Raw genomic sequence first — 14,996 nt, 5'->3', positions numbered from 1 at the left:
AGATATTTTTCTTTTAATGGACTGTTTTGATCTATTAATATTTTATTTAAGATTTTTCTTTGGCACTTATAAAATATTTTTATAGTATCTTTGCCACTTTTTGATGTCTGTGCTATGATTTTCAGAGCTTTTTTCATTCTCATTTCTTAGAAACATTTTAGGTAGTAGTATCAAAGGTATCTAATTCATAAATGTTTGGAATTATTCATTAGCAAAACATTTTGAGCTTTTTATGCTATTGGAGATATTTTGGTGATTGGTTTATGATAACCATGTGGTTATTGGTCTCTTAGAATTTGCTGTCTTTTAATGTTAGGATTCAGTTAGGAAAATAGAACCTCCAACAGGTAGGTTGCTTGATTTCTTCATTTCATTGTTTTAATAGATAGGATTTGATTTGGAGATAAATGTCTAAAAGTTTTAGGGTGGGGACATCTGGGTGGGTCTGTGGTTGAGCATCTTCCTTGGGCTCAGGGGTGTGATCCCAGGGTCCCGGGATCGAGTCCCACATCGGGCTCTCTGCGTGGAGCCTGCTTCTTCTCCCTCTGCCTGTGTCTCTGCCTCTCTCTCTCTCTCTCTGCCTCTCATGGATAAATAAATAAAATATATATATAAAAAAATAAATTACTTATTCAGATACTCTATTATTTATTTTTAAAACTTAACTGCCACAGGTAGAGATGAATACATTTAATTCTCCCACTACTTTTGATTTCTCATTTCATTTTCCACTGTTTTGCTTTGTGTGTTTTGATGTACTGTTTTCTGGATCGAAAAGATTCGTGACAGTTCTATATTCATTGTAATTGATATTCTTTAACATGATAATATGCCCTTGTTTTATTTTTTTGTGTCTAAAATTCATTTTTAAATCATTTGAACATAGTGACTGCTGAATCTTATCCTTCATATTTTTCTGGGGAATTCTTACTTGTCTTTCTGTTGTTGTATATTATTTTATTTTATTGATGTTTCTTATTTATTGTGTGTAGTGAAGTTTCCCCCCAATTTGATAATGCTTTCCTTTTCTTTTTTTTTTTTTTGCTTTCCTTTTCATAGATGTTTAGCAGATAATGTTTAACAGATGTGTTTAGTATAATTTTTATTTTGCAACTCATTTTTAATTGTTAGTAATTTTTTGTTTCTTTTGTTTTTTTTTTAATGAACAATGTTAATTTTCCTCAAAATCACTTTTGATTGTTTAGAAGATCTGTATTGTATGTTTTCTTCCTACACATTCACTTAACTATTTATTGAAACTTACAGAATTTTAATGTCTATATTCCTTTATTTACGAACTTTAGAAATAAAGTTGTCTATTGACTCTTCTATTTGAAAAGTTAGGAAATGGACACAATTACACTTTTATCAAATTTCTCATTCTTTTTTTTTTTTTTTTCAAATTTCTCATTCTTGATTTTTGTTACTATCTGTTAGGATTTTTGTCTAGTTTTTTATAGTTACATTATTACTGCATTCACATGTAGTAGCTTATCTCTCAAAATTTATGATATTTATATTCTGTTTTATAAACTTAAAGTGGTTTTGTTGTCATATTGTATTATTGTTCTTTATGACTAATTTTATTCCAAAGTTAAACTTTAGATATTTTTATTTTTTTTAATAATTCTTGTATGGTTTTCAGCATCAGTGAGTGACTACTGGTAAATTCCCCTTATGAGGACCTTTATTGATAGAATTATTACCATGAAGCAAGATTCTGTATAATAAAGCAATTCAAATGCCTGCCAATGGCCTAAAGTATTTTGTTTATTAGGTTACAAAGAATTATCTTGTACAAATTACCCTGACCAAAGATAATTTATCTATGCCCTGACCATTCCTATGCTACCAAAGAGCCATATCTGCAAAGTGCTATGCTCGTGTTACTGCGAATGTTGAAGTGCATCTCTATTTTTTTTTAAGATTTTATTTGTTTATTCATGAGAGACATGAGAGACAGAGAGAGAGAGAGAGAGAGAGGCAGAGACACAGGCAGAGAAGAAGCAGGCTGCATGCAGGGAGCCCGATGTGGGACTTGATCCTGGGACTCTAGGATTATGCCCTGGGCCGAAGGCAGACACCAAACCCCAAACCGCTGAGCCACCCAGGGATCCCCCATCTTTACTTTACTTTGTCAAACAAACAACCTTTAATGTTTTACTCTCCTCTCTTTACAAAAATATTCTAGCCACTCATGTAATTCAAGTTGTATGCTATCTAGACATTTTCTTGCACACTCATGCCTTCTTTTTAGGTGGTGTTTCATACTGTGTTATGTGCTGTTCTTATTCCTCAGTTGTTTTATCAGTTGAAGATAGGCTGTCAGTTTTTCCTTCTCTCTCATAATTGGCATTGCTACCATGCTATCCAATTCCAGTTTTAAACAATTAACACATTTTTTAACAGCATATATTTAGCTCATGGTTTTATTTTATGTTTATATCCCTTGCCTCTCTTTCTCCTTTCCTTTCTTCTTTCAAGGACTATTTAGTAGCTATTGTTTAAGGCATCACAGTAAGTACCTAAATTGGTGAGGAAAAAGACATTCTAGTTGGGGAGACAGGAGTACAAGAGAGGACACCAGTTTGGAGGTTTTCTAATAGTCTAAGCCAGAGATAGTTGTAACCTCCAAAAGGGTTGACAGCAAAGATGGAAAGAAAGTGGGTGGATTTGTGGTAGACTTTGGGGGGAGAATCAGAAAGATTTGCTGGTGAATTGTTGGGAAAGGGTGACCTGAGCTTCAAAGGAATAGAGACTTTTTTAGAAAGAGGAGGAATAAAGAGAAGGAATATTTATTAGCCATATTATAGATGTTGAGAGTGAGATAAAGCCAGATTTTTGTTAGAGCTAAAAGATAAATGGAAAGTCCTGTTAAGAGGTATAAATGGTTTTCTAATAATAGAGCAGGAGTGTTTGAGGGGATGGGATTCTCTAGAGAGTACCCTGGGTTAGATTAGGAAATATTGAAGGCAATATAGGATTGATAATTGGGGTGATGATATGTATCTTGGAAGGCTTGGACTTGGCACAGTGACTAACAGTAAACAGGGCTCTAAGGCAGGATGAAATGTATTCTGGGAGGAGGAAGGCAAACTGACTTAGTTGTGTTATCTTTAACGTTGGGTTCCAAGAAGGCTTTTCTCTTAGGCTGCAAAGACTCTCATATAGAATTAGAAAAATTTGTTCCTACAAAGCACTTGGAGAATATTTATTTAAAAAAAAAAAAAAAAAGAATATTTATTTTTTGAAGCTAGATAATGAAACACTTGTTCCCCTCACTTTCTTTTTGGTAACCTTAACATTCTATATATGCTATGGAATGTTTTCCCAGAAATGTGTTTTTAGAGAGATATATGTGTATATATATTTATACATAAAATAATATAATACATATATTTATAAGTAAAATAATATAGTATAAATATAAGATGAAAAAGACAAAGCTACAAGAGTTACTAGGACATTTTATTTGTTTTTAATCTACGTTTAGTTTTTCTCCTGCTGTTTTCATCTTTGTTAAATTTTATATTTTATTTTATTTTTTAAAAGATTTTATTCATTTATTCATGAGAGATGGGGGGTGGGGCAGAGAGATAAGCAGGCTCAATGCAAGGAGCCCAACGTGGGACTCAATCCCGGGACTCCAGGATTACGCCCTGGGCTGAAGGCAGGTGCCAAACTGCTGAGCCACCCAGGGATCCCCTAAATTTTATATTTTAATGCTTTGTGGTATTTAAAGCACATTAGTAGTTAGATTTTTTAATTTGAAAGTAAGTATGATGAATTCATAGGCCACATTTTATTCCATGTTCATAATAGCATTCCACAACTACAAATGGTCCTTCTCCCTAAACAAATGTCCTCAAGGTATAACTTTTAAAAAATGTACATTACAGTGTACCAAAACAAGATTATCAAGTTAGACCCTGATAATTTCTTATTATGACTAAGAATTTGCTTCCTTTAGGCTATTATTTTTATTTGGTGCTCATTCGATTTTAATTTAGGATTATATTGGAACATTAACAGATGAAGAATAATTCTGTTCATTCACAGGTCAAAAGTAATGGCATAGAAAATTATTCTAATCTTCAGTAAATATCTAAAATCATACCTTGTTAATTTTTTAATCTTTAAAATGGATCTTACATGACCATGATATATCTCCAATAATTGTTTCTAAATAGAATTTTGAAGACCTTTAGTGAAGAGTATTCCTCAGTTACTTTTTTTAGTATCTAGAAACTAGAATGTCTAATAACAAATGACTTGTTCTTCCAGGAGTATTCATATACCCACTTGTCCCAAATCCGCCATTACATATGTCTGCTTTAATGAAATGTGCTGGAAAAACCATTGAGAACTAATGGTATATGCTAAGAAATGAGAATGGAAAGAAATCCAGACATTACCAGTATTTAAGACATAAGCAACAAAAGCAAAGCAGGTACAAAGATCGAGAAGGGATTTTTAGGAAGAGGAGAAGACAAGTTGGTATGTTGGAATATGAGAAGCCATGCAAACTGAAAAAGAAGAATTTCAGGAAGAATTGAGTCAGCAGGATCAGATCAAATGGTACAAGTAAAAATGGTTAAATTTCTGTTGCATTTGACCACTAGGAAATGGTGACCTTACTGAGGCAGTAACATGGTGTAGGCAGAAGCTTTATATCAGTATGTTGACAGACAAGAAGTGGTAAAATGAACATTGCAAGTGTGGACTCTAAAAAAGCCTTAATCCCTTTTGTAGAACATTACATAGTCTGATTACTGAATTTTGAAGTATTTGTACTTGAAGATGTTAAATATGAACCATTCATAGCTCATTGCACGATTGCCAGAAACCTGGCATTTTTATATTAATATAATAATTTGTGTAAAATGAAGTATTTAAAATTCCTGAATACTTAAAGCACAGTAAAATGGAAATGTTTAATACAGCTGCTAATTTTACTTTTTTTTTTTTTTTTTTTAAAGTCTTGGCTACTTATGATTCAGCAAACAGAACAACTTAGCAGAATCATGAAGACACATGCAGAGGACCTAAATTCTGGACCCTTACACAGGCTCACCATGATGATCAAAGACAAGCAGCAGGTGAAGAAAAGTTTTATAGGTGTTCATCAGCAGATAGAGGCGGAAATGATCAAGGTTTGTCCTTCTACTCTGGAGTTCTTTTTTAAATATGATTTTTAAATTCACTGACATATTTTATCTTGTTTGTTTTTAAAAATTGTTTAGTCATCATTTTATGATTAATAAGTTTTGGTGTCTCTAGTAAGTAATATTCTTATTGAATATAAAACATGATTGATTATAAGATGTACTGTTACTTTATGTACTCTGAGAGAAAAAGAATGCTGCCAATTAAACTATAATACCGTGCTTTCTTATCACTTAGAATTTTTATTTTTTGCTTACTGAAATAGCTTCTAGTTTTTATTATTTTTATTTTTACATGTAATAAAAAAGAAAACCTAGACAAAGTAAATTAGGATATTTAAAATTTTACTTTATTTATACTGAGAGTTTGTCCCTTCTGGATAACTATTTACAATATTTTTATTATGAAATTTCGAATGTACAAAAGAATAGAGAAGACAAATTCCCATCGACTGATCCACCTACATAGTCAAGGTTCTTTTTTTTTTTAATTTTTATTTATTTATGATAGTCACACACAGAGAGAGAGAGAGAGAGAGAGAGGCAGAGACACAGGCAGGGGGAGAAGCAGGCTCCATGCACCGGGAGCCCAACGTGGGATTCGATCCCGGGTCTCCAGGATCACGCCCCGGGCCAAAGGCAGGCGCTAAACCCCTGCGCCACCCAGGGATCCCACCGCTGAGCCACCCAGGGATCCCTCTTTTGTTTTTTTTAAAGATTTTATTTATTTATTCATGAGAGAGAGAGAGAGAGAGGGAGAGGGAGGGACAGAGACATAGGCAGAGGGAGAAACAGGCTTCATGTAGGAAGCCCGACGTGGGACTTGATCCCAGGACCCCAGGATCACACCCTGGGCTGAAGGCGGTGCTAAACTGCTGAGCCACCTGGGCTGCCCAGTTTTTTTTTTTTTTTTAAATGTATACTCACCCAATTTTTCTAATACACTGAATCATTTTAAAGAAAATTTCAGGTATCATTTTATCCATAAACATTTTAGTTTATATTGCTGAAATAAATACTCATTAAAAAAAAGTTAACCATATTATCATTAACCCACCTAAAAATAACATTAATTCCTTAGGATCATTAAAAATCCTGACTATGCTCAAATGATTGTTTATTTGTATTTTACAGTTGATTCATTTGAATCATGACCCAAACATGGCTCACACATTGCATTTGAATAGTTTTCTTTTAATCTATAGGTACCTCCCCCCAACTTTTTAAAAATGCCATTTATTTGTGGAAGAAACTGGGTAATTTGCTCTATAGAACTGAATTTAAATTTTATTTTATTGTTAGCATTTTTGTGATGTTATTTCACATATTTCTTTATCCTTTAATTTTCCTGTAAACTACTTGAGAAAATTCTGGCTATTTATTTTGGGCAAGAACACATTATAGGTACTAGTATAGACTTCTTATTTTTTCCATATCAGAGATAAGTAATGTTGTTTAGCTTTTGTGATGTTAAACTTGATTGTTAGGTTCCGGTGCTGAGAGCCTGATCAACCTATTAAAAAAGTTTTCCTTCAGCCATTCACCAAATAATTTTTAGAACTAATTGGTGTTTGCTGCTTGGATCCATTATTTTGGTAGTTGTTATAAAATGACAATATTTTGCTTCTGTCATTCCTAATGTGATTGTTAGCTGTAATTTTTCAGAAAAAGTTTTTCCTATGGCAAGTGTTTGGCAACCCTGAGATATATAGGTCACATATAAGAAGCAGGATAAATGCTTGCTTTTTGCAGTTAGTCAGTTTGGGGAACAATGAATTGGTTCTTTAGCAATTTCAGAAGTTAAGAGTTCAGTTTCCAGTGTGGCACATAAGAAGTTTGGAAGTTGTCACTCCATCCTAACAAAGAGTTAAAAATTGAACAAACTGAAAAGTGACAGGGCATATGGCTCCCCCTAAATTAGAGAGACAGACAAATGAATATGCCAAAGCGTTCCGTTCTTTTTTTTTTTTTTTTTTTAAGATTTTATTTATTTATTCATGAGAGACAGAGAGAGAGAGGCAGAGACATAGGCAGAGGGAGAAGCAGGCTCCATGCAGGGAGCCCAATGTGAGATCGATCCCTGGTCCCCAGGATCACACCCTGGGCTGAAGGTGGCGCTAAACCACTGAGCCACCCGGGCTGCCCACGTTCCGTTCTTAATAAAGTCTGCTCTCAGGAGAAACTATTTACCCTTAACCTAACTAATCTGGGGGAAGGGAAATTCATAACTCCTGTTCTCTTTGAGTGGGGATTGGCCCATCAGCTGAGGAACATGTGTGAAGTTCATAGCCAGAGGCACAGCCTGAGATCGAATCAATAGGTATAAAATATACCTATTTAATATACTAAAATAGGTATAAAATAGCTTTTCTGACAGCTATTACCACATTAGTAAAGTCCTATATAATCAGTTTCTTTTACCTGATATATCCTGCATAGCAATCAAGAAAAAATAACAAGGGATCCCAAAAGGCAAAAATACACAATTGGAACCAGACACAGTAGGGATGTTGGAATTATCAGACCAGGAACTTAAAACAGCTATGAATAATAGGCTAGGGGCTGTAATGGATAACGTAACAATTATGAAAGAGCAGATGGGTAATGGAAGCATAAAGATGGAAATCCTAAGAAAGAAACAAAAAGCATTCTGGCATTCTAGCATTGTCTAGTATTTTAGAGAGCAAAGATAATGTACTAAAGTGAAGAATGACTTTCATGGGCTTAATAGGAGATTGGACACAAGGAAAGAATTTCTGAAATTGAGAATATATCAATAGAAATCTACAGAACTGAAAAGCAGAGAATAAGTATTAAAAAAAAAAAAGGAACAGAGTATCTAAGAACTATGTGGTAACTACAAAAGATATAACATGTTTTATGTTATTTATGGGAATACCTGAAGGAGAAGAAAGAAAGGAACAGAAGAGATACTTGAAATTATAATGACTGAGAATTTCCCTAACTTAGTGTCAGACACCAAACAGCAAATCCAGGAAGCTCAGAGAACACCAAGCAGAAAAAATGACCAAAAAACTACACATAGGCATATCAATTTAAAACTACAGATAATCAAAGATAAAGAAAAGAATCCTGAAATAAGCCTGAGTAAAAAGCACCTTAGTTATAAAAGAAATATAAGAATTATATCTGACTTCTCCTAAGAAATAAGTAGACAGGGAAGTGGTATGAAATATTTAAGTTTTGAGAGAAAAAACCCGCATGATCCTAGAATTCTATACCCTGTGAAGTTTTCCTTCAAAAGTGAAATAAGACTTGGTTGAACAAACAAAAATTGAGCAGAAAAGCACTTGACATGATTTTACAAAACCAGTACTCATTCATAATGAGTAAACTAGGAAAAGAGGAATCCTTCCTCAACTTGCTAAAGAATATCTACAGAAAGTCTACAGCTAACATCATGTGTAATGATAAGAAACTCGAAAATTTCCCACTAAGATCAGAAGCAAGTCAAGGATATTTCATTTTGCTGTTGCTTGTTAACATTGTACTTGTAGTCTTAGCCAATGCAACAAGACAAGAAAAAAAATACATACATATTGGGAACAAAGAAATAAAGCTGTATTCATTCATAGATGACATAACTGTCTATGTAGAAAGCCCTAAGAGAATCAACAAAAAAAACTTTGGAATTAATAAGTGATTATGGCAAGGTTACAGGATACAGTGTTACCATACAAAAGTCAGTTTCCTTTTTTTTTTTTTTAAAGATTTTATTTATTTATTTATTCATGAGAGACACACACAGAGAGAGGCAGAGACACAGGCAGAAGGAGAAGCAGGCTCCATGCAGGGAGCCCGATGCGGGACTTGATCCCAGGTCTCCAGGATCATGCCGTGGGCTGAAGGCAGGCACTAAACTGCTGAGCCACCCAGGCTGCCCAGTCAGTCAGTTTCCTATACATCAATAGGTATAAAATATACCTATTTAATATACTAAAATAGCTATAAAATAGCTTTTGTGCATGAGTATATGGGAAACCTCAAACAATAAACTTGTGGAATATGAAATTAAAAACACAATGCCATTTTCATTAGTACCTCAAAAATGAAACACTTAGGTATAAATCTAACAACATATATACAAGATCTGTAGGAGGAGAACAACTGAATTCCAATGAGAGAAGTCAAAGAAGTATTAATTGGAGACGTATCCCATGTTTGTGGATGAGAAGACTCAGTATTGTCAAGATACCAGTTGTTTCCAGCTTGCTCTTTAGATTTAACACAGTCTCAATCAAAATACCCAGTAAGTTATTTTGTGGATATTGACAGACTCATTCTACAATTTATATGAAGTGTCAAAAGACCCAGAATTGTGAACAGAATATTGAATATGGAATATTATTGAATAGCTCAAATAAATGAGCTATTAAGCCACAAAGAGACATGGAGGAAACTTACATGCGTTATTACCAAGTGAAAGAAACCATTCTGAAAAGGCTACATGCTGTGTGATGCTAAACTGTATGATATTCTGGAAAAGGCAAACTATGGAGACAATAAAAAGATCAGTGGTTGCCAGGGGTTAGGAGAGAGAGGAATGAATAAGTGGAGCCCAGAGGATTTTATGACAGTGAAACTACTTTGTATAATACTATAATGGTGGATATATGTTGTTATATATTTGTTTAAATCCATAGATTTAATCCACCAGGAATAAAACCTAATGTAAACTGTGGACTTTGGGTGATAATGATGTATCATCTCAAGTTCATCTATTGTAACAAATTTACCACTTTAGTGGGGGGATGACTGTGCATGAGTATATGGGAAACCTCTGTATTTTCTACTCAGTTTTGCTCTGAAACTCAATCTTTAAAAAATAAAGTCCATTAAACAAAGTTAATTACTGAATTTTCTTTGTTTTTTTTTTAAGATTTATTTAATTATTTGAGAGAGAGAGAGAGAGAATGAACAGGTTGAGGGGGAGAGGGAGATGGAGAAAAAACCCTCAAACAGACTCTTCACTGAGTGTGGAGCCTGACACAGGTCTTGCTCCCAGGACACTGAGATCATGACCTGAGCTGAAACCGAGAGTTGGCCACCCAACCAGTTAAGCCACTCAGATCTCCCTTGAGTTCTTTCTCTCTCTCTCTCTCTTTTTTTAAGGAATGCTTCAGACTCATTTATGTCTGTATCATAGCTTATTGATATTTTCGTTTTTTTATATAATGTTACCCTCCGGTCAAGAACAATGGTAGTGCCGAGTTTGTTAAAAGTTGACTCGAATATTCTTCTAAGTTGTTTATGCCCCTTTTGCAAGTTTTTGATGCTCCTGATTTCTTAGTCTTCTCAAAGGTACATTAGATGTTTTTCAGATCCCATCTAAGACCCCTGTTTTTTCCTTAAATGCTATTTAAATGGGTTTTGACTATAGAATCAAAGATTTGCATGTTTAGTCTTTCCATAGAAATAATAACCAAATTCATGTATGTATGTAATGACCACTGTTATGTATGTAGCCAACAGTGATTGTTAGATACATCTTTAAAGTGACATTATAATATCCCAAATACCCAAATCAAAAATACCCATATTAGAATTGGTAAATTAGAACAACTCCAAGTTACTCTGTATAATTAAAATGAATATCTAAATTAGCTTTTTTATTAGAGTAAATATTTATATACATAGTATATTAATTTATTGATCTTTAAACTTTAGATGATGGCAGCATTATTTCTTGACTTACTTTTCTAAAAATATTTTTTCTTTTTTCATATGTTGTTGAATTTATCATTGATTTCTAAACTGATTTTTATTTTTATTTTTTTAAACTGATTTTTAATATATTGTCTATAATGTATATTAAGGAGCAACTCTGATCTGTAAGTAATAAAATATAAGGTAGTACTTCTGGATTTAAATTCTTAGCAGTGTAAATTTAAGCTTTTAAAATGTGTTCTTTATTTTTCTTGACAGGTTACAAAGACAGAATTAGAGAAATTAAAATCCAGCTATAGACAGTTAATAAAAGAAATGAATTCTGCCAAAGAGAAATATAAAGAAGCTTTAGCTAAAGGTATGAAAAAATTGTGAAAAATGTTTATTTTAGTGATTTTTATTCTTATCATTTGAATGTTGTCTTTATAAGTAGGAGAATGATTCCACTTAGGACCAATTCACATTTTAAAATTATCAAAATAGACTAATCGTCAAATTATCTAATAAGTCCTTTTATATTTTTGCTTTATTAAAATGCTGTAAAATATTTTTGAGTAGTTTATACTAAATGGAATTATGTAGCACTTGTAATAGAAAGCAAAGAGTGTTCAAAATTTTCTTTTCGCATCAGCTTTACTTATTTAATTACTGAATATTAAATAAGAAAAATAAGGTTGTATTTGTTTAGACACCTTTTTTAGCCTTATTTTTACCTGTGGTATTTAAAAGCCACTAAAATACAAGATCATTTTAAAGCATTATTTTGTTTTGATTGCTTAATTTTATTTGCCCATATCATCCTAACACTTTCATAAGAACCTTTGGAAGCAAATAGAAAGAGATGTGTATTATTTATGTTTTAACCAAGTATTTATGGTTATGAGTCTTTAAATGTGAGTACACAGTCCTCATATTTAAATTTTTTTAAATTATAAAAGTTGGTGGTTTTTTAAAAAATTTATTTATTTATTCCTGAGAGAGACAGAGAAAAAGAGAGAGAGATAGAGAGAGAGAGAGAGAGGCAGAGACACAGGCAGAGGGAGAAGCAGGCTCCCTGCAGGGAGCCTGATGGGACTCCATCCCAGGTCTCCAGGATCTCGCCCTGGGCTGAAGGCAGGCACTAAACCGCTGAGCCACCCGGGATGCCCAAAGTTGGAGGTTTTTAAAGGAATTTTGTAACTGTCTAAATAATAAGCTTTATTAGCAGCTCTGTCTTATTTTTCTTTTTACATTTACCTTTTTTTAAAAAAATATTTTATTTTAATTTTTATTTATTTATGATAGTCACACACACAGAGAGAGAGAGAGAGAGAGAGAGGCAGAGACATAGGCAGAGGGAGAAGCAGGCTCCATGCACCGGGAGCCTGATGTGGGATTCGATCCCGGGTCTCCAGGATTGCGCCCTGGGCCAAAGGCAGGCGCCAAACCGCTGCGCCACCCAGGGATCCCTACATTTACCTTTTTACTAACATATTGTCTCTTGGTCTTTTACGTCTCATGTATATATTCTTATTTTGTGGAGGTAAGCAAAATAAATAGCTTTACATTTGAATATATCTTGCACAATGGAAATACCATGCTTCTGTTGTTAATCCCAGTAGACTAAAAGAAATACTGATTGAGGTGCATTTCTCCTTCCCCTTTCTTCTTTCCTTTGTCTCCATCCCTACTCTTCCTCCTCTGGCTGTTCTCTGCTTGCTTCCTCCCCTTGCTTCTGGATGTCCTTCCCCGTTCTTTTGCTCTCCCTCTCCTTCTATTTTCCTTCCAAAACATACACATTTTCTTTTTTAGGGAAGATGAATTGGTGTTTAAAGTTCTCTTATTTTCCTTCCAAAACATACACATTTCATACACATTTTCTTTTTTAGGGAAGATGAATTGGTGTTTAAAGTTCTCTTATTTCTAGTTACTTATTTATCATGTACCCCAGCCAGTATTTTGAGATCATGATCTCTTGATTAATGTAAACATATCTTTTGAAATGCTTCTGTAATTATCTTAAATCATTGAAATGATAAAATTTAAAATATGGTATGTGTAAAGATCATATACCTACTTTGGAGTCAGAGGTTCCAACACTGGATGATTATTTTATAGATTTTTCAAAATTTAATGTACCTAATTATTATTCCTTTATTATTTTAAGAAAGGTTTAGATAATCAAATATTTACTGAGCATTTGCTGTTTTTAAGTTATTGAAATTCAAGCAGCATTTCCCAGATATTCATGGAGCTTACCCATTTGTAGTTGATATTCTAATTGATGAACTACAAGTCTTACTCCGTTTCAAAATTCCCTTTATGTGCAAGGGATCCCTTACTAAATCAAGAGTAGTTTAGAAGTAGTTTTGTTTTAAGCATTACTATTCAACCTGTCAAAATTGTTAATTTTATGAAGTCTGTTACTTAATGCGTGGCTACCATTCTCAAATTAGTGCCCTGTATTAAAAATATCCATATTTAAATTCATCCAGAGCAAGTGATGATGTAATCCAACTGTATTGTAATTCAGCTATGCTAAGTATTTCACACTAGGTTTATATCTGTTGGAGAATGATTAGTTAAAAAAGAAATAATTACTCTCTGGTCTTTGGTATCCATTTTTTAATGATTAGTTTATTTGGTTTAAAAAAATGAAATCTAATTCTGATGTCGTAATAAAATTTTAAATAGTTCTTGTACATAGTGCTTACTTATCAAATATTTTTCATAGATAATAGTTTACTTTTTTATTACGTTTAATGTAGATAAAATACAATTTAGTGTTGTAGTAATAGTAGGAAGGCAAGTAGAAAATTTGAAGATTATAATTTTAATTGGTCCCAAGAAGTATACTACTTGGCTGAATCTCATGAAATTAAAATATGTGAATTAATTTACATTTCTTCTTTCAAAGGTATTAGTGATATTTTTCTATTTTCAAAAATTTGGTTGCTGCCATTAAATCAATTTGTAACCTATAGAATACGTTTTTAAAATAAGTTGTCATTCTATTTTCAAAAATTTGGTTGCTGCCATTAAATCAATTTATAACCTATAGAATACGTTTTTAAAATAAGTTCTTATGTAATTGTTCTCAATACATGACAGATACATAAATTTATCTTTCTATAATCAAAACTATCTTTATATGCATGTTTATGTGAAAAGGTATAAAATTATATTTTTGAACACTTTGTTATCAGACTGCATTTTATTTTTTAATTATTATTATTTTTTAAAAATTTTAAAAATTTATTTATTCATGAGAGACAGAGAGAGAGAGAGAGAGAGGCAGAGACACAGGCAGAGGGAGAAGCAGGTTCCATACAGGGAGCCCGATGTGGGACTTGATCCCTGGTCTTCAGGATCACACCCTAGGCTGAAGGCGGCACTAAACCGCTGAGCCACTGGGGCTGCCCTCAGACTGCATTTTATGTTTAACATGGAAATAGGCATTCTTTTGTGAAGTTATAAGGATGATGTGGTGGCAAAATTTCCAACATTTGCAGATGTCAGAATCCTGGTTCTTCTGTTTAGGCCAGACCGGACTCATTGTGGAATGGTTCCTAAGGACTGCTGGGCACTGACAGTGAATACCTTGGCAATGGCTTTAGCAACCATAGATATTAGGAGGTCTTAAAATCCCAGTCTGACATACAGCTTCCAGATAGAGACACTTTAGGGAAAACAGGCTTTGGGGGAAACGAGGCCTGAAAATAATTCCCTATAATTAAGGATTAAATTCTGAATTTGAGGAATGCCTGGGTGGCTCAGTGGTTGAGCATCTGCCTTCTGCTCAGGGCAAGATAATGAGGTCCTGTGATTGAGTCTCACAAGGGGCTTCCTGCAGGGAGCCTGCTTCTCCCTCTGCCTGTGTCTCTGCCTCTCTCTCTCTCTCTCTCTCTCTCTCTCTCTCATGAATAAATAAATGAAACCATTAGAAAAAAAAATTCTGGATTTGAGAGTAGGTTCAGAGTCAAGGGCTCAGTTACAATGCAACTGGAGGTTTAGCAGTTATAGGAGGTCAGGAGGAAGGCTGGGTTAATGCTGAAATTCCAAATTCCTGACCCTTGCTGTGTGGATTACTCAGAATACTTCCAGTTTTAAGTATTAAAGCTTTTATCCAAAGGAACATTAGTTTATATTGTCTAATGTAAAATA

The 14,996-nt window shown here is 33.6% G+C and overlaps 1 protein-coding gene across 18 annotated transcripts in view; it reads left to right on the top strand.

Annotated features, from left to right (window-relative positions):
• Positions 1 to 14,996, top strand: part of FER (FER tyrosine kinase) — a 432,700-nt gene that overhangs the window by 65,777 nt on the left and 351,927 nt on the right. For 15 of the 18 annotated variants that reach the window (XM_072788238.1, XM_072788233.1, XM_072788277.1 and 12 more), the window contains 2 exons: positions 4,980 to 5,153; positions 11,112 to 11,211. In XM_072788238.1, coding sequence (XP_072644339.1) covers positions 4,980 to 5,153; positions 11,112 to 11,211 — 274 coding nt within the window. Of the gene's footprint in view, positions 1 to 4,284; positions 4,579 to 4,979; positions 5,154 to 11,111; positions 11,212 to 14,996 lie in introns of those variants that run through there. The other 3 variants (XM_072788289.1, XM_072788299.1, XM_072788323.1) reach the window with 2 other exon arrangements.

The sequence above is a fragment of the Canis lupus genome, chromosome 2, assembly GCF_048164855.1.
Source record: "Canis lupus baileyi chromosome 2, mCanLup2.hap1, whole genome shotgun sequence".
Taxonomy (NCBI): Eukaryota; Metazoa; Chordata; class Mammalia; order Carnivora; family Canidae; genus Canis; species Canis lupus.
Note: the sequence above shows the minus strand (reverse complement) of the source record. Positions and strands in the feature narration are given on the sequence as shown.